The 26,073-nt window shown below is 38.9% G+C and overlaps 2 protein-coding genes across 3 annotated transcripts in view; one reads left to right on the plus strand and one right to left on the minus strand.

Moving 5' to 3' along the window:
* Positions 1 to 4,611: 4,611 nt before the first annotated feature.
* Positions 4,612 to 18,226, minus strand: aimp1a (aminoacyl tRNA synthetase complex interacting multifunctional protein 1a). Its single transcript, XM_023428215.2, has 7 exons — positions 18,078 to 18,226; positions 13,955 to 14,085; positions 13,244 to 13,357; positions 11,010 to 11,171; positions 9,008 to 9,216; positions 6,764 to 6,932; positions 4,612 to 4,917 (listed from the first exon to the last, which is right to left on the minus strand). Coding segments are annotated over exons 1-7 (954 nt in total). The 5' UTR covers positions 18,080 to 18,226; the 3' UTR covers positions 4,612 to 4,750.
* The window catches only part of tbck (TBC1 domain containing kinase), a 51,023-nt gene continuing 39,897 nt past the window's right edge, over positions 14,948 to 26,073 (plus strand). Inside the window, exons 1-18 of one of the 2 annotated variants that reach the window (XM_023428213.2) lie at positions 14,948 to 15,157; positions 18,990 to 19,202; positions 19,718 to 19,790; positions 20,127 to 20,241; positions 20,334 to 20,407; positions 20,998 to 21,139; positions 21,267 to 21,327; positions 21,416 to 21,477; positions 22,293 to 22,354; positions 22,684 to 22,832; positions 23,583 to 23,721; positions 23,842 to 23,941; positions 24,582 to 24,631; positions 24,753 to 24,882; positions 25,110 to 25,208; positions 25,297 to 25,359; positions 25,570 to 25,696; positions 25,974 to 26,024. In XM_023428213.2, coding sequence (XP_023283981.1) covers position 15,157; positions 18,990 to 19,202; positions 19,718 to 19,790; positions 20,127 to 20,241; positions 20,334 to 20,407; positions 20,998 to 21,139; positions 21,267 to 21,327; positions 21,416 to 21,477; positions 22,293 to 22,354; positions 22,684 to 22,832; positions 23,583 to 23,721; positions 23,842 to 23,941; positions 24,582 to 24,631; positions 24,753 to 24,882; positions 25,110 to 25,208; positions 25,297 to 25,359; positions 25,570 to 25,696; positions 25,974 to 26,024 — 1,711 coding nt within the window. In that variant the 5' untranslated portion in view covers positions 14,948 to 15,156. Of the gene's footprint in view, positions 15,158 to 18,390; positions 18,587 to 18,989; positions 19,203 to 19,717; positions 19,791 to 20,126; positions 20,242 to 20,333; positions 20,408 to 20,997; positions 21,140 to 21,266; positions 21,328 to 21,415; positions 21,478 to 22,292; positions 22,355 to 22,683; positions 22,833 to 23,582; positions 23,722 to 23,841; positions 23,942 to 24,581; positions 24,632 to 24,752; positions 24,883 to 25,109; positions 25,209 to 25,296; positions 25,360 to 25,569; positions 25,697 to 25,973; positions 26,025 to 26,073 lie in introns of those variants that run through there. The other variant, XM_023428214.2, reaches the window with a different exon arrangement.

The following is a 26,073-nucleotide window of genomic DNA, read 5'->3' on the forward strand; positions in this document are numbered from 1 at the left end:
AAGAAATTCCCTCAAGGTGTTCCTGAGATATCTGGTTCACGAGAACAGGACATACAAATGGACAACCTGAAAACATAATGCCTCCGGCTATTGCAAACAAGGAGGCATAAAAATGTTGAAATGTTATTTATTACCAGTACTAGCCAATGTATCATTATGTTTTATTAGTGCTGCTCTGTCTATTTCTTGAAAATGCCAGACTGGAAGTGACTGCGGTTGTTTTGGTTCTTACTAAGTATTCTACAATCAAGCTAACGAGCTACATATCCCTAGCAAATTAAATATTAGAAAATACAGATACAAATATTTCTTTATCGTATAAAGAACTCTAACTTGCATCTAAATTTATTCTTGACCATTATAAGTAGCTAATCTTAATGGTTCACTTACTTGCTTTTTAACCACATCTCAAAGTCATCTCTAGTGTCACTGGGTGACCTAAGTGTAAAATTTAGGTCATGTGCATTCACTGAATTCAGACTGTGAAATGTGCTTGAAAGCTCTGACAGCCAATTGGTGGACCTTCAACATTTCAACATCTACATTATCTTACCTACATCTATATGTTCATTCAAAAAGGAAAATCGTGTGATGCAGTTGAAAGCTCCAGAACAGCAAATGAATGGAGATTGTGGTGAGATTATTTTGTCTGCTGGTGTTTCCAGGGTCAACAATGAACTTTTATATATCAGAATTGTTCCTTATGTCTCATACTTTCATCTTTGTTTTTTTGTTTTTTTCCAACTTCTATGGCACTTTTTTTTTTTCGGATGACAGCTGTATTTTTATACCATGTGATTTTCATGCATTATGTTCTTTTCCCACTTGCATTTTTATTGGATGACTGTGTTTACAGAGTAACTAGTGAGTTTCCTACTTTAAATTGGAGCTGTCACACAACATAGCCTAACCCAGACTGTAATTCCTGTGGTTTGTCTTATTGTTGCCTGAAGAATTAAGGTAATATGACAGAGAAGTCACGGCAATTAAGCAACGAGTGAAGACGCTGTGCAGGAGTTTGTTCACTAATGCTACCAGCTGAAAATATCTTGGCTCTTCAAATTTCTATCCAAATAGTCACGTCATTCAGCTGAGATACTGAAATGTTGGCTTCTATGTATCCAGTGCTTTAAAATGTCCAGCAGGGCCCATAATATGGATAATAGACTTCCTCCAGTTGAAAAAGAAGCTTGGATATTTCTGTTCATTGTGAACACTGGCGAAGCATGAAACCACACACAGAGGGGCATGCAAGAGCTGCTCTTTCAACTACAGCCAAAATATGTTCATGGAGGTTTGTCTTTCCCTCAGCACTTCACAACATTTTCCACCCAAAACATGTTTCTGTCCATCAACTGCTATTGATAAATAAAGCTGATGATTATAATTTGTTGGTTGTTTGTTTATTTCTGATCTGGGCTAAATTCTGGTCACATTTTAGCACATTTTCCAACCACCTACCATGAGGGAGTGTGGAAGGATTTTGAGGATTATGTCAAACGATCACAGAAAAATGTATTTGCTACTTCTTTCAATTATAAACACAATCTTTCTGAATTTAAGATTCAGGCTTCATAAAATTGTGTGGTGTCACAATCAATCAAATTAATTCATTACAGCTTAACTGATAAATTACTTACATGTCTTCTTTTTTTTTTTATGGTGGTTACTCGGTAAGTCCTTAATCTCAGTGAAGAATTTACTTAAAAAGTAAAAAGTAAAATTGCTCAAGATATGGGGCCACTATTGATCCAACAGCTCAAGGTAATTTGAATGGGGGAATATTATTGCTACACAACAAGCACAATGAAATGGATCAGCAGCTAATATATCATCTTTGAAAATAAATTGGTTGGGGTTAGGTTGGATAAAACACAAAAAAAACCCCAAAAAACAAAAAAAACAAAACAATACGCATTCATCGAATTGACAGGACGCACACCCAGAGGGTCTTGAAGTAATCAAGAAACACACAATGTCTTGATTCACACCAAATCAGAACTTGAAAAATTGAAATACAAATCATACTGTTCAATATGAATCATGTCTTTTACCCCCAAGGTCTGCGTTCCTTCTGAAAGACCTGTCATAATATGACTTTCACGCTTTTGCCACAAACTGACGACTTGGCCTCAAAAATGAGAAATGTTTTCCTTATTGTTCCTTGTAGAACTTCAAACCCAAAGTTTAGAAAAAAATAATATTAAATTTGCCTGTTAGTCATAGTTACCAATACACCAAATCCTGCTTTCAGATGGATGGATAAAGCTCCATCACATCAAAAGAGTTGTTTGGGTTTTTCCAAAATTCTTTCTCTTTTTCTTCATATTCAGTAATGTCTGAGGTGTATTTGTTGTTTGTCCACCTCCATAAAGGCCTGTTTCTTAACTCAGGTCAGTTTGAGGACATAATATCTTGGAGGATAAAGAATGAGGTGGGAATAATGAAACAGCAACACCTACAGGTCTTCTTCATTTTAGATTTTGGTATCGAAAACCAAACATCAACAATGCCAAAGCCCAGAGAATAGTTGCAGCAGCTGTACATGACAAAAGCAAAGGTGTTGTTTTGATGTATGGGTTATCACAAAGCAATTCATGGGCCAGCTATTTGTGAAATCACTACATACTACCCCAAAACTGCCCACCCACTGGAGAGTCAGCACACAGAATAATCAGGAATAATCTACAGTTAGATATGGATGACATATGTGCAGACACCGCTTCACATACTGCGCATCAGTTACAGCTGAAAATTCAGTTGGGGAACGTGTGGTCTGCAAATGTCTGAGTCAAAATATCCTGGAGGGAGCATTCTCTCAGGTTGCAACACTCCTTGTGGTCACAGAAAACCCAGAAGGAGCAATGTGGTTTAGGTGAGAATACGCTTCAGCGGAGGTCACTTATTAGAACTGTCTGTGTCATCTAAACCCAAAATGAAAGGTTTTCCTCTTTGAGGATCTCTAAATAGTTATTTTTACTTTAAGTGCATAGGGGTCCTGGAGAGGACAGATTAAATCATTTAAAAGCCTCTCCCTGCACTTCTTGAATAGATGTAGTACTTGGTACTTAGGCCAAGGTCTCCTACTGCACTGAAGCTTCAGTGATGTCCATCACTTGTAAGTCACTTTGGATAAAAGCGGCTGCTAATGTGAGGTAATTTAAAAAGCATACATAGATCATAGGACGCTGTCTGATAGGCAATCAGGCAAGCACCTAAAAAGTAGTTGTTGACTATTTGTGCTGCAACATAAGTGTATTTATGATTAAATAATGACACATCATCACTAATGTGAAGCACTCGAGCCGATATATTTTTCCCAAGGGCTTTTTTTAAGAGCTGCAGTTCTAATCAATACTGTGCCATCTACTGGCAACAAAAATAACAGGAGCAGCTGCAGGTTAGTTGATATGTGCCATCTACAGGTAAGGAGAGGAATGGCTTCTGCAATCAACACTTGTGCCACCTTCAGACAATGGGTATTACAGTTACGAACTGATTTCAACAGCTGCTGTTTGCATTTCACATTTTACATTACATACGTGCAAAATGTGAGTTATGTGAACTGCAGTTAGCTGAGAACATGGGCTGACTCAGTTCTGCATCTGGTGCAGAGAACTGGAAAAGACATGAGTTATTGAGATATATATATATATATATATATTGACTGGACAGTGATACTCTATGATTATTTTAGTTTAGCCAACAAGAGATAAAGGTGTGGTACCACTGATGCTGTTCTTCTACTTCCCTTTAGGAGGCAGTTTGGAGAGAGTGCCACTTATTCCCAGTGACTGAGCAGCTAAATGAGCCTGATAAACGTGAATGTGTGAGTTTGTGCGTTATGTATAGCCTAGTTCTATGAGACACTTTGCATCTAAAAAAAGACAGGGTGGTATGCAATCACACATAACCATAGATCTGTCTTCCTACCATAAAGTAAAAGAGAAGAATGTGCGGTTGAACATTAGCAAATATGCGACATTTTCAGAGTACTTATGAATAGGATTCAAATAGTAAGCACAAGTTCTGCGCGATGGTCGAAGTTGACCCATGACAGATGTTTTTGCAAAGTGGATGGCCTTAATTACTGGTGATGTAACATTAGAGGCTCTGGTGCACAGCTCTCTGTCTGTTTCTTCATTGTAGTCCGATACTTCCGGAGGTGGACGGACTTTTTCTTCTGAGGGGACAATAAAACAAAGCACATGGCACTGGCATCACAGAGCCTAGATTGAGATAATGACAGTGGGCCAGGAGATTGTAGTTCCCGAGATGAGTACCATCTAAATAGCCTCTACAAAGGGCTTGAGAACCCGATCTGTTTTTGTTGGGCTTTGTAGTAAAACTTCTCCGATTCATCTCCTGCTCATTAAAATTCCTGAGACTAGATGAAGTGGAAACCAATGATGCTCGCTCAAGTCCTGGACAGTATATATGCTTTAGAGTTATAACCTCAAAATCAAAGCACAATCAAGCTAATGTGCCCGAGGAGAAGAGACAAACTTTGAGAATTAAAAGCAAAAACACAATTGTATTGATTAACTACACTTTATAGACCATGACTGTATATTTTAGAAGTCAAAAAAGGACTGATTGTCATAGGACAGATTCTTATTCTTAAATCCCTTTATTGATCTTCAAAGCATTTACTTCCATCCATCACCATCCTGTTTCTGAAAACCCTCATTGTCATCACTGACGGTGATTGCCAAGTAAACACTGAGCTATTTCAAGCAGCTCTGTTGTTTTATTTGATTCCACTGTTGCTCATGGTCTGGGCTTTGCACACTCCCTTGCCGGCGACTTCAAAAGCAGCTCCCTTGTAGGTTGCAACACACTGGCCGTCTGTGCGGAGGTCTGGCTGAACCTGTTCCCATACCTTCTTTTTAGGGTTCAGCTCTTTGTCTGGTTCACCTGCAATGGAGAAGTCAGATTGATATATTAGACATTCTCTGGTCATCCATCACACATGCAGGATTTATGGATCCAGTGGTGATGTTTTATGAACTTTTTGTGGTATGTCATGCCCGCATATAACCTACTCAGACAGTGTTTTAATATTGGAGTGCTAAGACACATTGATGGATGACTTTAAATTTTCCTTCATGGATTTTTCACATTGAGCATACACTGACACAATCAATATAACAAGCCGAAGCCAATAAAAATTGTGAGCAAATGACCAACAGTTATATTGATGATTTATCAGGCTAATTCTAATTTTATTCCTCCCACATGAATGGTGAATAGTGTGACTATCTACCATGTTCTATTACAACATTAGCTTTCTGAAACTTCCATTTGTTCTTAGCTGTAATTCAAAACATCTAAACTGAACTACTCAGAATCAAAATATGCATCCAGGGAAAACAATTAAGTGAAGTTCTCATTTCACGATGGCTTTGTTTTTTTGATGTTGCTTGGCACTTGTGAAAATTCAAAGTCGGTACTGGCTGGCTTCTGTCGGGTGTCAACTTTTTTCCTCTCTGCACAGCCATGTCAGGGTATGAGGACACAAATGTGTTTCATATCCCAAGGCTGTGATTTCTGCTGGTTTACAACCCCAGAGTGGCAACAATCAAGTTTTGATCAGAAGCGTGAAAGAGATTTTGATGAGCAACTTGCGCACATTCTTAAGTTCAAGCAGAAGTACTGGGCCCCATTAGTCAGGCAAATGGGGGCAATTACAACCATACACTCACACCAGCAGTGGAGTGGCTCTATAAGTGAATCTATACCACAGGGCTCTGGTGGGAGAAAAGAGGGAAACAGGAAAAAGACAAGCGTTTTTCACCCCTTATTTCCATTATATTAACTTAAGAAAACAGCCCACCACACAAACAAACAATCAACCAATACAGTCTTTGCTCTACTTCCACTTCTGTTTTCTCTTGAACTGTGTTTTTATGGAATTGTTTCAATATGACTCTTATTTTTTAATGTAGCATCCATAAAAATCATTCAGGCCAGCTTTTGGAGTGGCTGGGACATGTGTACTGCAGCAATGAAAGCCTTGGCTGATGGAGTCGTCCTGTGGGTACTTGGTTGGACCACAGATCCACCTTCATCACATCCTCCTCTTCAATTTTTATCAAAGGGATCTCCCAATTTGGTTATTGTTCTAAAACAATATGTCAATAACAAGACCAATCAAATCTTCCCATATTCAGCTTGGAAAGCTTTTAGAACCACTGGACTGGATTTGGCGGTGGTTTTTCTTTTCAGGGCTACTTCGCACGAAGGACTTTGATTCTCATACGGTCGAGTTGATGTGTTCATTCGTATGTTCATGTCGTTTCTCTCACAACAGTTTACATTAGTTAAACTTAACGGGACAGTTAAGAACTTATCTTTCCAACTGGCTATTAAAAAAAAAAAAAAAAAAAAAAAAAAAAAGTAGGTTACATTCCTAGCAATGAACAATGATTAGTCCGTCAAATCAGCAGTCACAGACCATTTAGCCACCACCAAACAGAGCTGAGGACTCCTTTAATGAGAGCTTTGAGTGGGGTCTGAGAACGCATCATGATTGGTGTCTTCAGAGGGATGTATGTTGAAAATGGCAAGTTTTTTCTGGCAGCAAGAAGGTTCAATGACACCCTTCATTTCCTAAAGACAGAGGTACTTTGTAGATACTGATTCTTTCAGTGGAATCAACTCAATGACAATCACTCGATGGTGATGAAGCATCACGAGTGTCTGGATGATTTGAACATCTAAGATTTATGCTAATGATTAATCAGTAATCGGGTGTTGGTACCTGGGAAGCCCTGGAAAGTAACTCTGTCCCCTGGTGCTGCTCCAGTTGGAGGATCAAGGATTTCGACCTTGTCTGGTGAGCTGGCACACATGACCATAGCCTGGGACACCACTCCTCTCATCTTGGCTGGCTTCAGGTTACACATCAGGACTGCCATGCGATTCTGCATCTGCATAGTGGACAGGAGATTAAATACATTTTTACAGTCTATAGGCCTTACACAATAGAGAAGAACAACAAATTATACCCAATTTACTGAAGCAGAAAAAAAAAAAAAAAAAAACACCTTCATCTGATGTGGTCTGTTTGGCTTCGGGACAGAGAATTTCATAATCCAATATAAACCATAATGCCAAATACCAGTCTGTCCTTTTAAAATTATTGTGTCCAATGGGTTTATGCCTCATTTCATAACCCAAAGAGAGCAAACAGGAAAACATTAGATGCTTGAGCCTGGAGACCTCTGCGGCTCACCAAAATTTAAAGGAAGACTAAGCGTAAGTTTCTGCCAAAAGCTGAGAAGAAGAGAAATCCAGCATTTCATCAGATGATGTATGCCAGATCTTAAGAAATAATCATACCTTTCTTTGAAGGACATCCTTTTAGGAAATGGCAACATAAATCTAAACTCACTCATGCTGCTCTGACAGAGTTTTGGTGGTAGTTTTCATTTTTCATCTGCATGCAGTTTTGGCAAGCTGGGGATAGTGTGTGAATGTTTTGTAACGGTATTTACAAAATAGACTGTTCGACTTGAGCAATATTTCATGTGTACTGCAGACACTTGTCCTAACTGTTATTTTATGATTTGCCCGTCTCAGTCTTGTATTACTGAATATTTATCCACACTCAAAAGCACAGCCAGAAAACTTGTAATGTATCTCCTCGGATATTCCCCTCCTGCTTGCTTTGACAGAAATAGATAAAGCCTCATATAAATAAGACAGTTAACAAGAAAGTCAAACAGGAATTTGATTTTAGAGTTATTTCCTCTATGAGTAATAAGCCTGTGTATATTCTCATTTGTCCAGGTCATAGTATCCTAAAGGAGTTTTTTTAAAATCGAAAACAACTGGACTAGGTTATTTGTCTGTGAAGACGTTTCACCTCTCATCCAAGAGGCTTCATCAGTTCGTGTACGCATCTGACCAGGCTAGGACTGGTCCTACTTTCTGGTGTGGAGACCCAGGTATTTAACCTCTTGTGGGCGTTCACAAGGATGATGATGTCACTGGTTCCCTTTTGTGCTCCAAGTGTCAACGACAGTCGTTTGCATGACTGTTGGCATGACTGTTCCTCTATGAGTAATGTACTGACAGACACATAAAAAGCAGCAAATAGCACTACCTTTCTCACTGCACTCAGAGAGCACTTCTTAAGGCTGTAATACTAAATTCCACTGCTGCAACACACGCTTAGATTTGAAGAAACAACTGCGTAATATTTGTCTGTGCGCATGACAGAAACTGTGCTGCTGTTGTCCGACTGTGTTTTTTGTACACATGATTTCAGCAGGCATACATTTAAATGATGAGCACTGTCTACCTATGATGTGGAAAAGTAATATAAAAAGTCTTCCTGGTCTAAAAAACCTAAAAACAAATTCTGAAATACTGTCGACCATAAAAGTAACTGGTGCTTCTCGTTCAGATGAAATCCTACATACAGCTTGTTTTTCTTGAGGAACAAATCCAAACGAAAGAAAAATAAACCCTAATATTTGATGGAGATTGTGAATCACCAACATAAAATGTGTTTTACCACTAAATAATCAGAACAGCCATCCCAAGAAGTCACTTTTAATAGATGAATAACTTCTTATTATGACCATAGTGAGTCATAAATGTGGAAGTGTACAGCGGTGCTTTTGCGTCTAGTGAAAACGAATCTCAAGTAGAGAGCAGTTTATGAAGCTAATATAAAAATCTAATTTGAAGTCTACATCTTCCTCCCTCATGAGCAGGCAGTGTAGTATGGCTATCTTATTGGCAGGTGTTGCTTTTGACAACTACAGGCCTGTAATCTGAAACCTGATGGCACATTCAGTGACCTTCAGGTTGGATAAATACCATGAGACAACTACAAGGGAACTGGCTTTTCTACAGAGAAGTGACTTTTAAATTTTTTTCACCTTTGCATGCAGGAAACATCCCGATAGATTCTTGAGGAGGTAGCCAACGCATCACTTTACAAAGATCCCACTTCTAACTTCTTTTAATCACATCTAAACAACTAACATTGTACCTGGTCCAGAGGTATGTGTTTGACCAGTCCGCTGACCACTGTCCTGAGTGAAGCCTCTCCCACATCAACCTGCTCCACATAGAGGCTGTCGGCATCTGGGTGCTTCTCGGCTGTGATTATACGTCCAATACGCAGGTCCAAACGAGACACATCCACCTTGACATCCTCTTGGCTGGGAGCTGCCTGCTTTTTCTCTGCTTTCTCCCCTCCTGGCATCAAAGAGCAGAAAATAATGTCACACCCTGCCTTGAAATTTCACATTTCACTGCTTTGAATTTGGTCTGTCAGTGAAAGTTTGTAATGACAATTTGGTTGGGTGTTGTGCATTTCCGGCACAGAATGTCAGACAGCTGCTATCCATTGTATGTTGAGGAAAGGTTTTCTGAAGGGAGGCATCTCTGATAGTTTAAATGCTATCAAACTTAATGTGCATGATTTTATAAAAAATGTTAGTTTAAAAGCACTGAGCATATTTCAGCCAGCTGATATCTTTCCAAGGGAAATTATAAAAACAAATCATAGCTGAAACAATGCAGGGCATATGTCTGGAATCTGATTTAATTTCCTCCCGTAAATGAAAACAAAGTCTACCAATGACAGACCTCAGGGTGGCATGCGTTTCATGTGAAGTAAGTAAAATGTTAAGGAAAAGACAATTAATGTACTCTTCCTAGAAGTGTGGGCTACATAGCCTAACTAAATGACAATACCAATACCCACTTTTGGCTGAAGGTGAGCTCTACATGATACAATGACATTGCAGAATAACAGATGCTTCCTCCCAAAGAGACAAAGTACCTTTCACTGACTCGCCTGGCTTTCTTACACACATTAATTCAAGTGGATTGCACTGATCAAATGATCACAGTCTTTAATCATTCCTCTGAGCCCACACCAACTCTAAAGTTCCAACCCTCTGCCTTTGATATTCAGCATCCCTCCCTTGAGTAATCTTTGCACTGCTGTGTTGACAGTAACATTACCAGGACTCCGCTAAGGTTACACATCGGTTTGTAGACTAACAAGTGATGACTGTTTGGATGAGGTGAGAACATAGCTCCATTAAAGTAAGACACAATTTCAGCATGTACAATAGCTTATCAAGAGGTGTAAGTATCTCTCATTAATAGCTCTCTGACATCTGTATATGAGAAATACCAGCCACTCCAATGAATTTGTCAGGGTCTTACTGCTTGTTGCATCCTCTCTCTAAATCATAACCTCATAAACACATCCAGGACAGATTATACGCGGTCTATGCCTGACAGTTCTTCTAGCCCAGATAGCACATTGCTGAAACAGAACTAAATATCTGAGCGATTTGTTGCTAATTAATTGAAATTCTGTGCCAGGGATTTTTTTGTTTCGTTATTCTAAACGTATCATAAATGTAAAACAGTCAAACTGTTTAACTTCTTTATACTTCTTACACAGGGATACTTTAGTTTTTATGATAAGGATCTTGGAATGACGCACATCCACTGAATAGTCAGTCATTCTCATATGCTGGTGACATTAGACAAGGTTCCCTCCTCACAAATCATTAAACAAATGAAGCTTCATTAAACATATTCAAACTGAGGCCCAGAGATCTTGGATCCATTAAGAGGCAGATATTGCTGCTTTATAACCATTATCACCTGATATTAGAAATTCAAATAGAGAAACATTTTTGGAGAAGGTCAGATGATATTTGCATCCAGCCAGCTGCTGATAGGAAAACTGGATCTTCAACAAAACCCCAAGTTCAAAAAATAACAATAAATTAATATTGATGAAGACAGAGTAAATCCTTTAGTGGCGAGAGGTGAGTCACTTTTATTGCTTTAATCTGATCCTGCCAGCAAACTGAAAATGAAACACATGACAAGAATGTTGCTTTATAACATGTCTAAACAGGCTTGATTTAACCGTCTAAAACTGTTTTATTGGATGTGAAAACTTCAAAAAGATTCCTAATAAACTCCTGCAATGTGCCATATTTTTTTCATTCAGCCATTACCTTTTTTCTCAGGCTTCTTCTTTTTACTCTCTTCCTTGGGAGCGGGACTCTGGACAGCAGCAGCAGGGGAGGCAGAGGGTGCTGCACCAGTGGGTTTGGGAAGGGTGGGCTTCGAACTGCACTCAACAGTGGGTTCACCTGATGGCATGGCCACCTCCCGTACTACAGGAAGGACGTATGCAAAATGTTGGTACAAAGAAAGGGTGAAAAAGTGGATCAAGGTTACGATCAGAGACTTTTTCTCAGTCATCTGCGATGACTGATTTTCTCTGCACAGACTTGCGTTCTCTCAGTTGTCGTGTGAATGAAAGCACAGACAAGAGCACAGCACAACTACTTCCTAGACGGGCCTTTTCACGCACAGAGCTGGTTGCATCAACATAATACGGTGAAATGATACAGAGGGAGCTTTATTTACACACCAAGTGGGAGGACTGCTCTCCTGATGCAAACAGTTTTGATGGGAAAATGACACAGTGTCCAAGCTGATGGAAACAAGGAAATGGAGCCATAAAGCAAGGAACAATGTCCTACAATAACTCCCCTGAAAAAAATAACCCCTCATTTAAGGCGCCTGATGTTTGAGTTCCTACAAAATCTTGTGCCTGTGTCTGACAAACATCGGCCTGCAGGCACACCACCATCACCATAATGCTTTTAATTACCTTAATTGTATGTTAAGACCTGAGATCAGGACCTTTCCGGTTTACCTTGGAATTATGGGCAATAACCTTTTAAACTCTTGACATTCCACTTTAAGTTTCCTCTCAAGGCTTTTTACATTTAGAAAAAAAAAAAAAACAAACCACTGTGATATCACATAATGATACTTACAGCGAGCAACCCCAAGATGCCACATTTTTAAAAATATAATTACATATATAATATATACATAATATAATTACTTTATGCACATTACCCAAAATTAAGCCAGGCATGTCTGGAATCTCTAGATACATTAGATCTCGACAAGAATTTTTAATTAAAGCTACACAAATCAACATTGTAATTTTAACAATGGAGTCTTCTTTTACCTCATCGTTTTGGTTTTTAGAATCTGAAAACTCAACTCTCATCAAACAGGCTGCCAACTGCAGCAGACAGTTGCTTCAGAGAAAGAGCTGAGATAAACCCACTGTAAACTACCTGCTTGACAGACAGACAAAGCTAGAGTCTAGCCAGTGAATACAGTGGAGCATTTAGCAGCTGAAGAGACAGATACTTCCCTCTGGAGTTGGTGGTGACCAGAACAAAGCTAAAAAGGAGAGAGTACTGGACTAACACTTGGATTTGTATAGTGTTTGTAATCATATTTGCAATAACAACTTCATTAGATAATAATAGGACAACCAAATCAAGTGGGTCCAAAAAGTTAATGGAGCAATAAATTCTTTGGGTTTGAAAAAAAAATGCTCGTTTGCATGATACAGTTTAAAGGAGCCACAGATTTCCAACTTTAAGATGGTGTTGGAGTAAATTTGACACTGAACTTCAATTGTCACCATTTTCATTCCTTGGCTGTGGAAAAGTTGTTTTTCTGACTGGCTACTATTATAGTCACATTGACTAGTTTGTTTTTCTCATCTCAATAACAAATCAGCAAAGCTGAAATTCCTTTCAAAAAGGTTCATATTTATCTGTGTTTTGATTAAGCTATTTTATGCCACCTTAAAGCCATTGAAAAGAAACCCCAAAAATAAACATCACAATTAGATACAATATGTGGAAAAACACAGCCCCGGGTGTATTGGAACACATTCCTTCCACGTTCCAACACTAACATATTGAGTGCTTTTGAATAAGGTTAAATTGCTTATTTCTTCCAGTCCCCCATTTATTCCTGCAGCTTCTTTCTGGAAAACATTAAATGTGTGTTAATGTGTGTGATCTGAGCTATTTGGCCTTGAACGTATGTCAGACGCACAATAGCTGACAGACATGTTGTCCCCATCACTCTAATGGGGATTCTTGAGGCGCTATGGTTGCTTATAATAAAAACAAAAAAAGATCTAGTTATAATGGGCTGAAGCGAGAATGTACGAGATGTTATCATTGATAGTACAAACCAAACAATGCTCTAATGAGCAACAACTGACATCAAACGTTCCTAAGTCAGGCACACACAACTGCCTCTATAACTCGATATAAAGGATAACAACATCAAGGTCTTTTTAAAAGACAAACAAACATTTGATCTGCAAAGAAGTCTTTGCTGGGAACCAAACTCAGCATACCTCCCCTCCTCTTCTCTTTTTCCAGCAGCTGTTTTTTCAGTTCCTCGATGTCATTCTTCAGTTTCGCATTCTCCACCATCAGTTTCTTCTCTTCTCTGACACTGGCCTGGACGACTGCAGTGAGGGAAATTCTTATTACCACAGCACAGGAATTAAATTTCAACTTCCCACAGGGCATTTTAAGAACCGTTTAACTAGTACAAATATATTACTTACTAAAATATGTTGACTGCTGAAATCAATATTGTGAGTCTTCTGGGCTTAAAGACGTCATGAAATTGTGAACTAATACAGTTTTCGACCCTTGGTATAATTAATCTTTCTCAATTTGTGCAGGTGATAACATTCAAAGTGTTGAAGGATATGGCATTATTTAAACAACTGCAAGAAAAATATAGTCTATCTTCCCTTCAACACATTTATTTATTTTCTAGTAAATCTACAAAACTGTATATTTGACTGATGTGACCATTTAAATTATCCTCAGTTTTATAGAAGTGTGTTATTTAGTTCACAAATTAGTCTGAGGCCTCAGGTTTCATATACTTGCTAGTGGCCCTGTGGAAATTTTACTCATATAGCCTTTATCTAGATAAAATGAAACTGTAACTTTATGTAAATGGACTGCATTTATATAGCGCTTTCCTAATATGCCTCTCATTTGTTGACAGGGTTGTTGTGTTTGGGTGTCAGTGTGTGGCGTTCTCTTACTGGCTTTCTCCTTCAGCAGCTGGATTTGCTGTTTGAGGTACTCGATGATCTGGTCAGCCTCAGCTGCTCGCTGCTCCAGCCTCAACAAAGGTTTGTGACTTGACATCTTGAACAAGGAGCGAGCCAGGAACCTAACAGACGATAAAGATTTATAGCCATCTCACCACTATAACTGCATGATGAAAACAAGCAGATATTAAGGCTGAATAATACACTAAAGTCATTATTTTGGGATTTATATGCGGAGTATGTTTCCTTTCGTTTTAAATATAAGTAAGGGCTCATATATAGTGAATACTTAGTAACTTGCCCTTTAAAATCAACTTGTGTGACACTATGAAGAAAGACAACAAGACTAGGTCAAAACCTAGTTTGGACCGTGTTGCATTTGCATTCTGCCTAGTGCCCTTACTCTCTATGCTCACACACACACACACACACACACACACACACACACACACGCACACACACACGCACACACACATATATATATTTTAAAATGTACACACAGCTGAATTCCAAATTCATTTACATGTTTTTCTCCTTCTACAAGCTGCTGCTCTGCACTCCTAAAATTTTATAAAAATGATGTCATCTGACAAAATCACCATTCACATAAGTTAAAGACAATGGCTGTGCTGTGACATTGGCTACATTTACTTGTAAAATGATCACTCAGAGAAAAAAGTTAAAAGCTCATTTATGTCAGCTGCCATGCAGTCAGCATACAGAGATCTGTCTGCGAATGGAAGCCCGAGCACATGCTTCAGGGGGCAATACTGGCGGCTCTCTTTTATGGAAAGTAGTTAAGCTTTGTCCAAAAACTCGCTGGATTTGTCGCTAGGTTTGTTTTTTAGAAAGGTTAAGAGAGAAAGGTAAGTTGGCAACACAGAGTTTGTGCCAAATCATTTTGAAAGGGCAATGACCAATGGTGAAAGTCCAACAATGGTGTAACCTTATAAGTCAGTCAGTCAGTCAATGAGTCAGTTAGTCTGTCAGTGACATTCGTGTTTATAGGGCTGGGCCCTGCTGTTGCGGTCCAGTCAAAAAGAGATGGTATTTTCAAGTACCATGCTGAACATCTACAAAAGATACATGTTTGGAGTTACAAGGTTTGCATTCCAGTACAACCCCACCACAAACTGCAGCCTCCGAAATGACCACAGAGCAGAGTCAACTTCTCTCTGACAGTCTCAACAAAAAGTGAGCATTGTAATTTCGACAAAGGTGGTATGTGTTACAGGGCTCTTCTATAGTATTACATTACATTGTTTGTTTTCCTATTTTTGTGTAATATTCCATACTACACTGTTTATATGTTGAGGCAGCATTTCAACTACTGTTTAATACTGTATTCCTAAATAGAAAATAAGGCACTGTGGATCCTAAATTATCCCATAAATATGTCTGAAAGAACAATCATACTTTGACATGTTTTCCATGACCTACAGCCCCAGTATATTTTAAACGATGTGTTAATGCAATTTTCATGACAAATATAGTTCTGCCGCTTCTCCAAAGTGACAAATCTGACCTTTGCCCACAAGGCATGTTGAGAGATAATCAACACATGTTGATTTTCATAAAACTGATATTGCTGCAACATTTCAGAGTTTAAAAAGCACATAAAAGCCCTGACAAGGTCCATTGTCTTTCACAGTGGTGGTATGTCATTTCACACGTGTTGATGTGACATTCAGATTTATAATCTAAAAAATCATACTAGCATTACATTATACATTCAATTTTGAAGCTAAAGTTCAAAAAGGGATCAGCCATTCTTGTGCCACTCAACCAAAATACAGCTGGTCATCAGTTTGGGTTTGGGGTTATGTTCCTTTGTCTTACTGAGCATGGCAAATTACTTCTTGAAGAAAGAGGAAAAGAAAGATTTTTACAGGCGGAGGCATGGAGAAGAAAACTTCTTACACATATTACAGGGAGGCGCTGGAAAACAACAGCTGGCCCAAGATGAAAACAAAATGTTGGGGGATGAGGAAATTAGAAACACAAAAGAGCTGGAGTTGATAAAATCAAGGATCAAAGCATTGTTTTTAGAGAAACTGAATTGATTTAAACAGGACCAGTGGTGGAGTAATAACAAGAGCCACAAAAAGGCTGATCTCATTTGGATAACCTCTGAAAATGGGTCCTGGGGCCGAGGTATGGTCCGTAGCATTTAAAACATGAAGAGGTCGTTGAAACTTTGGATTTCAGATGGAAATAGTCAAATGTGTTAACAATATCAAAGTGACGTGAGCTTTCACTGGCCTTCAGCCTGCCTAATGTGCCTGTCTTCACTGTATGGGAATTAAATATATCTTTGAATCATCTTCTGGTTTGCAACTGTATAAATTTAGCTGGTTAACTGCACTAAACAGAGGACAGCTGGTGCTCAACTGGTAGAAGGCAGCTGCCTACTTGCATTCTTATCAATTTACTAAAAACAGCCATGACTGTTATTTTAGTCATGCAGTTCACACACACATTTTATGTCTAAATGTATTTTCAAATTAAAATATCAAAAGGTAAGGCTGTATAGCTATGCACTGGGTACACATGTGGTTTGAATCAAATCTGTAAATTTGTTACATTTAACCACCAGCTTTCTCTGGTGCGGTGGTGGTGTGTGAACAGACCCACCAGAAGACAAGTGTTTCCTCTTTTTATGCTCCATTCCCACAGTAAAAACACACTGTAGGAGGAGAGTTCCCTACCTGTCTGCCAGCCAGACCATTGTGAAAGAAAAGTCAGCGCAGTATGCCAGCACCACCTGAAGGCATTAAAAGGACTTACACATTTTAATTCATAAAATGTGTAGCCCTCACTCAAGATGTATGTGCCCTCCGCATATTCAGCCTCTAAAGGGATAAAACTCAGGCATGCTTGGCATCCAAGAAAAAATAATTGATATTTTTTTTTGTAGTTGTAATCGCAGCCCAGCAATAATTTGAGTTTGAAAAAGTCAACAGACAGAAGCCTTACATACAGGGCACTTGATGTAATCAGTTAAAATATGATGCATTGTCAAGTTGAAGGCAAGGACTGTCCCCGATGACCAATGCTCAATTCAGCATTTGTCTTCATTATTTTAGATTATATAACTATTATTGTTTAAATTATAAAATCTAAAAAACATGTCAAATGGCCATCACGTGTGGCCATATTTTGTAAACATATTAAAATACTGAATCTACTACAGAGGTGGGTCTAGGGATAGATCCCCATCCATAAGTAACACAATAGCAGAATATGCCTATTTTGGTCATGGGTTTCAAACACTTTCTGTAATAAAACATTTAAAAGCAAAAATCTTATGCAATGGTGGACCCTGGGAAAAAGTGTAATCAAATGGTGGTCAAATTTGTGTGAGTTTAGGGGTTTTTGATGTGAAAAAAAACTTTCAGAACCACTGTACTAGAGTGTTACTATAAAGTCCCATTAAATACAGATATAAAATTAACTGATGATAATTTTGATGGTTAATTGCTTAAGTCAGATATCATGGACAAAAACATAATATGTAATGTATATTATGTTTATAATATGTTTTTCTGTTGTAAATATGATGATTTATTAATCATTTGTTTCTCTAATGTCATGATTTATTTTACTTATACTTTATAATTCAACTGTATAAAATTTGAACACGTTTGGGTGTCTGGACGAAATACACAATTTAAGATATAATAATCTTGTTATTTATGTTAACCTTAAAGACAGATGAAAATCACATAATTATTCAATATTGAAACTGAACTCGTTGGCTGCAGCCCTAGTTTAGTACTGATAAAGATTATTACCTCTGTAGTTTCAGCCATTTGCAAATCAAAGTAATCAATCAAGAATGATCTTATTCCATATCGTGGTTGTGTTAATCACTGAATTAGATTTAAACGTGTATTGTTGAGAACAGATTCCTAAACACTGAATTGAAAATTACTTCGCGTTGCGTCAGTTAAATCAGTAAGCAATTTACTGTCATGTAGCTGTCGCTGGTAAGGCACTAGCTAGAGGGTTCCTCAGACGTTACTGACAGCTCACGATTCAAATACAACAATAGTTAGTTAACGCATTAAAATAAAACACAGAGGCTTTATAAACAAACATAAAAAAAACTTACATTGACTATGAGCAGCAGACCCAACACGTTTCAGGCAGCGCTGGGGGCTTGACAGCTGCAAGTGTTAGACCAGCTAGCCGCAGAGAGGCTAATTCAAGCCCCCAACGGGTAGATCTCTTCACCATCCGGATGTGAAGCAGGAGTGTTAAGCCCTCTCCGTTCGCTGGCCACATGTTCTATAGGTCGACACACAATGCAAGGCGGAAACGGCGATCGCCTGTGTGTAATTACGAGAATGAGAATTTATGTGTTCAAAAAATAACGAAATATCAATTCACGAATAACTCTGCATAAATATCTTTTTGGCTGATTTAAGCAGTTTTCTTCTTCTGGAAAGCGTCTTTTATACACTACTTTGTCGCACAAAATTGACGTCGACGATCACGTTCACTCAGCTGTTCCCATCACATCGAAGAGGCAGGAAAGGATTTCATTTAAAAATATATTTTGTTATTTTAATTCCTTCAAGTTCAATCTGTCGACATAACTATGCAGCCTTCCTCTTAAGCGTGAGTACATACATTTCTTCGGAGGCAGTGCACATTACATGATTGTTAATAAGGCAATAATATTCATAACTTAGCTACATACACCGTGGGTTTAGCACAGTGTGTTTTCTTTCCCGAAGTTGCTATGCATCTCAACTGTATGATGTAAATATGTTGTAATTACAATGACAGCGTCAACCTGTCACCTGCTCTAACGACAGTCTTTGCCTCAGACAACGTTAACACATTTATAAGCTTTAAGCAGTTTTAATGTTTTTAGCTAACACTGGATGGAATATGTGGGAAGCTGGATTTTCATATACCCCATTGTGCTGATGATAAGAATGCTCCTGTCATTCATAGTCATGTGTATTATCTCATATTATTCATGCATTGTATTGAAGACTCTCTTTCCCATCCTCAGTGCTTCAAGCCAGTGGCAGGATGAGGCCCCTCAAAGACGCTCAGCTGGGGGCCTTCACCTTCTTTGCCTCAGCTCTCCCTCATGATGTGTGTGGGAGCAATGGTCTCCCTCTCACACCCAACTCCATCAAAATCCTGGGACGCTTTCAGATCCTCAAGACCATCACTCATCCCAGACTCTGCCAATATGTGGACATCTCCAGAGGGAAACATGGTATGACTTTCTGTCTTGCCCTTTGGTAGAGGTCTAATGATGTTGTCCTTCCATTGCATCACATGTCATATTATTTCATTTTTCAGTTAGAGATATTCTGTCCTTGATGTGTACTCTCACTGAACTTATCCAAAACATACATGACCTTTTTTATTTGAGCAATCAAGGTAGAAATGTCTCTCTAAACCAACACTCTAGTCTTGTTTTATCCTGTTTCATCTTGTTGCTGTTCGTTCCTGATGTGGAATGCATGTTTGCCGTGTTTCACTGAGTCTGTTGTTGAAAGCTTTGCATTTACAAAAGGTGGACACAATAACATTGTGTCGGACTGCAGTTTTTGCAGTTCAACAAAACCATATGACAGCCCGTTAAATTATTATAAAGTCTTAGTCAAAACTTCTATGACACAGTGTCAAAAAACACACATGCTTACTAATTATAAATAACTATCAATAAATGTTTCCTAACTCAGTTGCATTTCTTTACTTTGGTTTCTTCTTCTCCTTGTTTTATAGAACGGCTGATTGTTGTTGCTGAACACTATGAAAGCAGTTTAAGCGATTTCCAAAAACAGGGGAAAACTGCCTGGTGAGATTGTCATTACACACCTTTGTTAACCATTCAGCTGTAATTAGAGTAAATGTCACGAACCGAAAGTCCACTTTCACTGGTGAGCAGTTATTGCTAAACCTTCTAGTGTTGATAAACTATGTGATGTGTAAATGATGGGCAGGGAAATTGTATGCATTAACCTTGCCATCTACTGGCAGAGGTTAGGTTTGCATAATAACAAGAGTCTATTGAGATTTTCATACTTGGGTGTTTAAAATGTAGATATATTCTCCCACATATCTCTTCTCTGACCCAGTCAGCCCCTGACCCTCAAAAAGGTTTGACACACAAGTGTGTCTGTGTTTGTGTTAGCCCAGAGAAGGTGCTGCAGATAGCCTTTGAGGTCCTTGAAGGTCTGGAGTTCATGAACAAACATGGTATGGTGCACAGAGCCCTCAGCGGACACAATGTGCTGATGGACTGCAAGGTACCGTTTCCCTCAAATTGAGCTGTTTTATGTACAGTATGTCTGAATGTCTGTCCATTACTGTCACTCTAAAATGGTTTTTTTCTTTGTAGGGGAATGTCAAGCTGGCAAAGTTTGGCCTTTATCACATGACTAATCATGGGGCTGATGTAGATTTTCCCATTGGGTATGTCTTTTTTCTCCTCATTTATCACAGTGAAAGGTTCATTAATGCTCTTCTGGAACTCTCCAGCTGGTTGGACTGAGCTGTCTGTTCAGGGTCGAAGGTTCACTTGTATCTGTTTGATGTTAGTCAGATAATGGAAAAAGGCAATTGACCATAACATTGATGCATAATTGCTCATCCTTTTTCATAGAAACCAGGTTTTGGGGCATCAAAATTGCTTCCTGGTTGAGGAACTGTAACCGATTGTTGGACTTTTATCCTAATCCAAAGGCCTTTGTGTTCTACCAAGTATCTCTGTGTAATATCCTTTTGCAAATTGAAAAGAGGAATGGTGGCATGTGCCCAGAATTTTCAGCAAAACATCTGGATGGAAAATGTAATGAATGTAACTGTCAAACAGTAATGTGTGTTTTTAGGAATAACTTTACATACATCTCCTAATGACAAAGATGTGAACAACGTGATTATTTTACATAGTTATTATTGTGTAACTTGAATCAGCACTGTTTAGATTGGATTAAGTATTTGCTATGTGTTATTCAGAGGCTGACAAAGTAATGTGCTACTCTTTTCTGTGATCTTGACCTCAGATACCCATCATACCTTGCTCCAGAGGTGATCGCTCAGGGCTCTTTCCACCCTAGTGACCCTTCCCATGATGAATCACCTCTGCCCTCAGGACCCAAGACTGATGTCTGGTCACTTGGGGTGTTGCTCTTTGAATTGTGTGCAGTAAGAGTCCAACAAATACTATTATAAACATTCAAACCAGGCTTTTTATGCTGTTTGGGTTTTGCCTGAATTTCATGCGCTGTGGATCATCTTCACCTTAAAATCGAATGCTGTGAATCTGTTACAGGGCAGACGACTGCTGCAGAATATTGATATAAGCGAGAGATTGAAATTCATTCTAACCTTGGGTAAGTGAAAAGGGCGTAATTATTTTAAGTACTGAGCAATATGCTCTTAAGCTCAATTAGGCTGACGCTGTGATATTGTCATTCTCAGGTTGCATGGATGACATTGTCACTGTCCTTGCAGAGGAACATGGATGCCTGGATACAATTAAGGTAGTAAAAATCATTGACTGCCTCAGTCTTAGTTATACATGAAGGTTTTTTTAATTGATAGTCGTGTTTAATGGCATTTAGTAAGGAAAGAGCCATTACAGCAGAATCAGGTCACATTATTGACATTGCGATATTATCTGTACGTGTAGTGTCTGTACCTGAACTAAGGGATTGTATTAAACACTCAATTGGCAGTTTGTTAGGTACACTTAGCTAAAACTAATGTGGTGTAATGCAGCAGTAATGCAGTAAATCCTCCTTTCATGACGGTTATGTTTCACACAGGATGTAGTTTTAGTATTGCTTTATGCAGAGAGTTGTCTGTTATTTAGCCTAGCCTGTTTATTATATCTGGGATGGACAAAATAAGAGGCACACCTGCTATTGTAATGTACTACAATTCAACAGCACCTCAGAATCTGACAGAACATTTGATGCCAACTTTACTTGACCTAATGATACTTGTCATTTTCATATAGATACGGTTAGTACTCAAAAGTGTTGATGTTTGATATCCAGCCCTGTAATAAATAGATTTTGTAGGTGTTTCCAAATGATCTGGGTTATTTGTATGTAAGCACTGTCTTGTGTCACTCACCAATCCCCAGTGCTGACTATATATACAAATGTAATCATTTCCAGTAAGTCAGAATTACACTGTACTTTTTTATTGTTTTTAAACATATTCATTCACATAGATCAAGTTTCAAAGGTTTGTGGAAACACTTTTAAATCTCTCTTGATTTAGATTATTTGCAGTTTATATGGTCTGTATTCTGTCATTATATGTATTATGTGTATTGTCATTTTTACAGGAGCTGCCTGAGAACGTTGTGGAGTTATTAAGGAAATGCTTGACCTTTCTCCCAACCAAAAGGTAAATACACTCTCTGTTTGATGTCATATCCTGTTGGAGGACATTGGCCGCTTAGTTTCCAAAACACTTTGGTTACACATGTTATGAAGTAGTTGCACAGCGTACATGTCAGAGAGGATTCCAGCACGCTAAAACCAACAAGTTGTATGATACCAGAATAAACAGAAGCAAGTTATTGGCTGACGCTGTGAGAAACAGCTTTTATGACTTAATATAGTAGTTTCTACAATGGTTTTTTTTTTCTTTTACAAAATTACAGTTTAAAGGCACATACATGTTTTTGGATATGTTGCTGTTATGACCAGGAAGTCTTTGCGTGTATCCTCCAGGCCAACCCCTGCGGAGCTGCTGGGCGACCCCGTGTTCAGTGGGGTCTCGTGCCGCTATACGCCCTTCCAGAAGCCTGTTAGCCTGTTCTCCTCTTCCCTGCGCTGTGCACATCTGGAGCTTCCAGAAGACATCAGTGACCTTTGCAAAGGTCTGCCCGAACTACACCCAACTGTGCAGTGCATGCACAGCATGAACACTGTTGTTGATGAGTTGAAGTTGATGATCTTGAAGTAGCTTTAATTGGGCGTGTCAGCATCAGTTTTGACAGTAGTAGCAGAGAGATTTGTCAAGAAGGGTCAAAACATCTCCTCTAACTGGGAGAATCCTCTTTAATATTGAAGATGTTTTTGATATCTCAAATAACCTTTAATCAAATCATCTTTTTCTTGTTTTTGAAAATAGAGTTTTGTACTTTTTTTATTCCAAGCACCAGACAGCTGGACTGAAAGATAATTGTATTAAATTTCAATACTAATCAGTTCCTTACTGCAGCTTCATTTGTATTTTTGCATGTTATGACATTGTACATTTGCTCCTGCCTCTTATTTCAAGAAATTGCACATAATTTAGTTTGTTTCATTCTAAAAGCTGTGAAACCTACTGAATGTCAAGGGTACCTAACATTAAACAGGGTTAAAAAATGAAAGGCACACAGGGACTATCTTGTGGATAGGAGATACACTGAGCATTCAGCATGAGCACAGGTGTCAGATGAAATGTCATAAGTTAAATTTATTGCTGTGATATTCTTAAAAGAGTACACCACTGACTGAGTATTTCTTGATGTCATGAATTCTTAATTCAACTTGCTGATACTGCACCACCTGTGCCTGTGGGGAGGTGTTTACTGATGTGTGTGTGTGTGTGTGTGTGTGTGTGTGTGTGTGCGCGCTATTAGACGATGATGAAGACTACCTGTCAGAGCGGGCCATAGATGAGGTGTACCATCTGTGGTGTCTGGCTGGGGGAGACCTTGAGAAGGAGCTGACCAATAAGGAGATCATACAGTCCAAACCTCCAATCTGCACACTGCCCAAGTAAATCACACACATACATAAACACACACAAGTGCATTTGCTTGTTAATTTCATACTCACATATGGTTTTTATGTATTTATTTATTTGCTTATTTATTTTTATTTCATTTTTTTCTGTAGTTTTGTCCTGGAAGACGGGGAGTCATTCGGCCAGGGCAGGGATCGGAGTTTCTTATTAGATGACACAACAGTGACACTGTCTCTGTGCCAACTCAGAAATGTAAGACAACAAAAACATATACATGTACAATGTAAATCGAGGTATTGTGCATAAGGGTAGAAAGTGATACTCTGCATCCAGTACTTAGTGTTAAAGCCAATTTGAGAAGAAAGAAAATGAGCAAAGAATAGTTGATTCATTGATGAGTAGATCAAAATAAAATTAACTGGCAACTATTTTGATAATTTATTAATTGTTTCCGTTTTTTTAAGCTTTTCAAATTTGAGAATTTGATGCTTTTTCTCGTTTTACCATCACTGTAAACTGCGTATGTTTGGGTTTTGGACTGTTGGTCAGACGAAACAAGACATTTGAAGACGTCACCAGGGAAGCCGTGGACATTTGTCTGTGAATTCTGATGTTTATAGCGAATATACGTATATATAATAAATAAATTGAGAAAATTTTCATTATTGTCAACTTGGAATTCTCTTCAATAAATAAGTGCTCGTTAATCACACAGGTTGACAGAACTGTGCCATAAACAATGCAATATTTGTGTAGTTAAGTTTGTGAAATGTGCCCAGAAATGGGTGAAAAACACAGTTGGGCCGTGAATCTGGGTGTTTCGAAACAAGGTGTCTGCGTAACAGAACCTAGCATTAGTTTTTAAAAATGAGTTTCTCTCTGCCTTATCCAGAGACTGAAGGATGTAGCAGGAGAAGCCTATTACCCTCTGCTGGAAGACGAGTAAGCCATCTCCATCCTTAACCCACTGCTGTCATCCTCTCTTTCCTTGTCACTATTTTTTACGTCTCCCCATCATTTGTTTTGGCTTCAGTATTGTTACAGTCCCTTCTCCCTCTTTCAGACAGTCAAGTCTCTCCCAGTCTAACAGCAGCCATGAGCTGTCGGCCACCGTCACGCTGCCACTCATCATCCGTGAGAGAGACACAGAGTACCAACTCATCCGCATCATCCTCTTTGACAGGCTGCTCAAGGTCAGGGCTTCATACAAATTCATAAACACACACATGCACACACTTTTAAGTCGCAAGCACCGAACACGCACATGCGATGATGCGCACAGGAAAATGTTTTTACCAGTGCCATCCCAGTGCCTAAAAGTGCTCAAACCTTTCCTGTATTCAGAATGATTATTATTTAAACAGGTCATTGTTGAATTAAAACTGAGTGATGTATTCTTTGTTCAATGTTTTGTCTTTAGGCCTATCCTTACAAGAAGAACCTAATGTGGAAAGAGGCCAGAGTGGATATTCCCCCACTTGTTCGAGGACTGGCGTGGGCTGCGCTTCTGGGCATTGAGGTATGAGAGAAATGTATAGTCGTGTGTCGAGAAAATGCCGGGCTTTAACTTTGTTTTGGGCAGCCGCTTATCTTACTTTTTCACACAGGGAGACATCCAAGCCAAATATGAGACCATAGACAAGGATACTCCCATTCCAACTGACAGACAGGTAGCTGTTTTTTTTTCATTTTTAATGTACATAGCAGCAAAATCACTTATTTACATAACACTTTTTAAATTGAAATTTTCATTCAAGCATTTTGTCTCTCTCTCTCTCTCTGTGTGTGTGTGTGTGTGTGTGTGTGTGTGTGTGTGTGCGCGCGTGTGTGCGTGTGTGTGCGCGCATGTGCGTGTGCGCGCGCTTGGTGCATGTTTACAGATAGAGGTGGATATCCCACGCTGCCACCAGTATGATGAGCTGCTGTCTTCTCCTCAGGGCCACATCAAGTTCAGGCGTGTGTTGAAAGCCTGGGTGGTCTCTCACCCTGACCTGGTCTACTGGCAGGGTCAGTCGCTCCCCTGTCAGTCTCTTTCGCTGTCACACTCTCCCATGTCTTGGTCTCCATATCTCTCTCTCTCTCTCATTCTGTGTGTCTCTCTCTCTCTCTGTCTTGCTCTCTCTCTCTCTCTCTCCCATTTGCACGATTGCTCATTGTGCTTTACATGACTGGACACTAGATGGTGGTCATGTCACATCTTCTAAACTTTGCCCCCCAGGTACAACTGTGTGACCTTACAGCAAAGTTATTATTATGAACTGTTTTGATTTTCTTTTCATTTCAGGTTTGGATTCACTTTGTGCTCCATTCCTTTATTTGAATTTCAACAATGAAGGTAAGACTTGTTAAATAGCTCAGCACTATTACTGCTCCATGTTTTTATC

Source organism: Seriola lalandi, unplaced genomic scaffold (assembly GCF_002814215.2).
Source record: "Seriola lalandi dorsalis isolate HSWRI2012SDOR001 ecotype SW California unplaced genomic scaffold, Sedor1 jcf7180002054872, whole genome shotgun sequence".
Lineage (NCBI taxonomy): Eukaryota > Metazoa > Chordata > Actinopteri > Carangiformes > Carangidae > Seriola > Seriola lalandi.

Bases quoted from the DNA above. Each gene is read 5' to 3' on its own strand.
- aimp1a (XM_023428215.2), bottom strand. The intron at 9,217-11,009 runs GTAATGGCTGAA...CTTTGATGCCAG, and splicing joins GAAGAAGCCTGAGAAAAAAG to GAGGGGAGAAAGCAGAGAAA. The intron at 4,918-6,763 runs GTACCAACACCC...TCTCCATTGCAG, and splicing joins TACTTTCCAGGGCTTCCCAG to GTGAACCAGACAAAGAGCTG.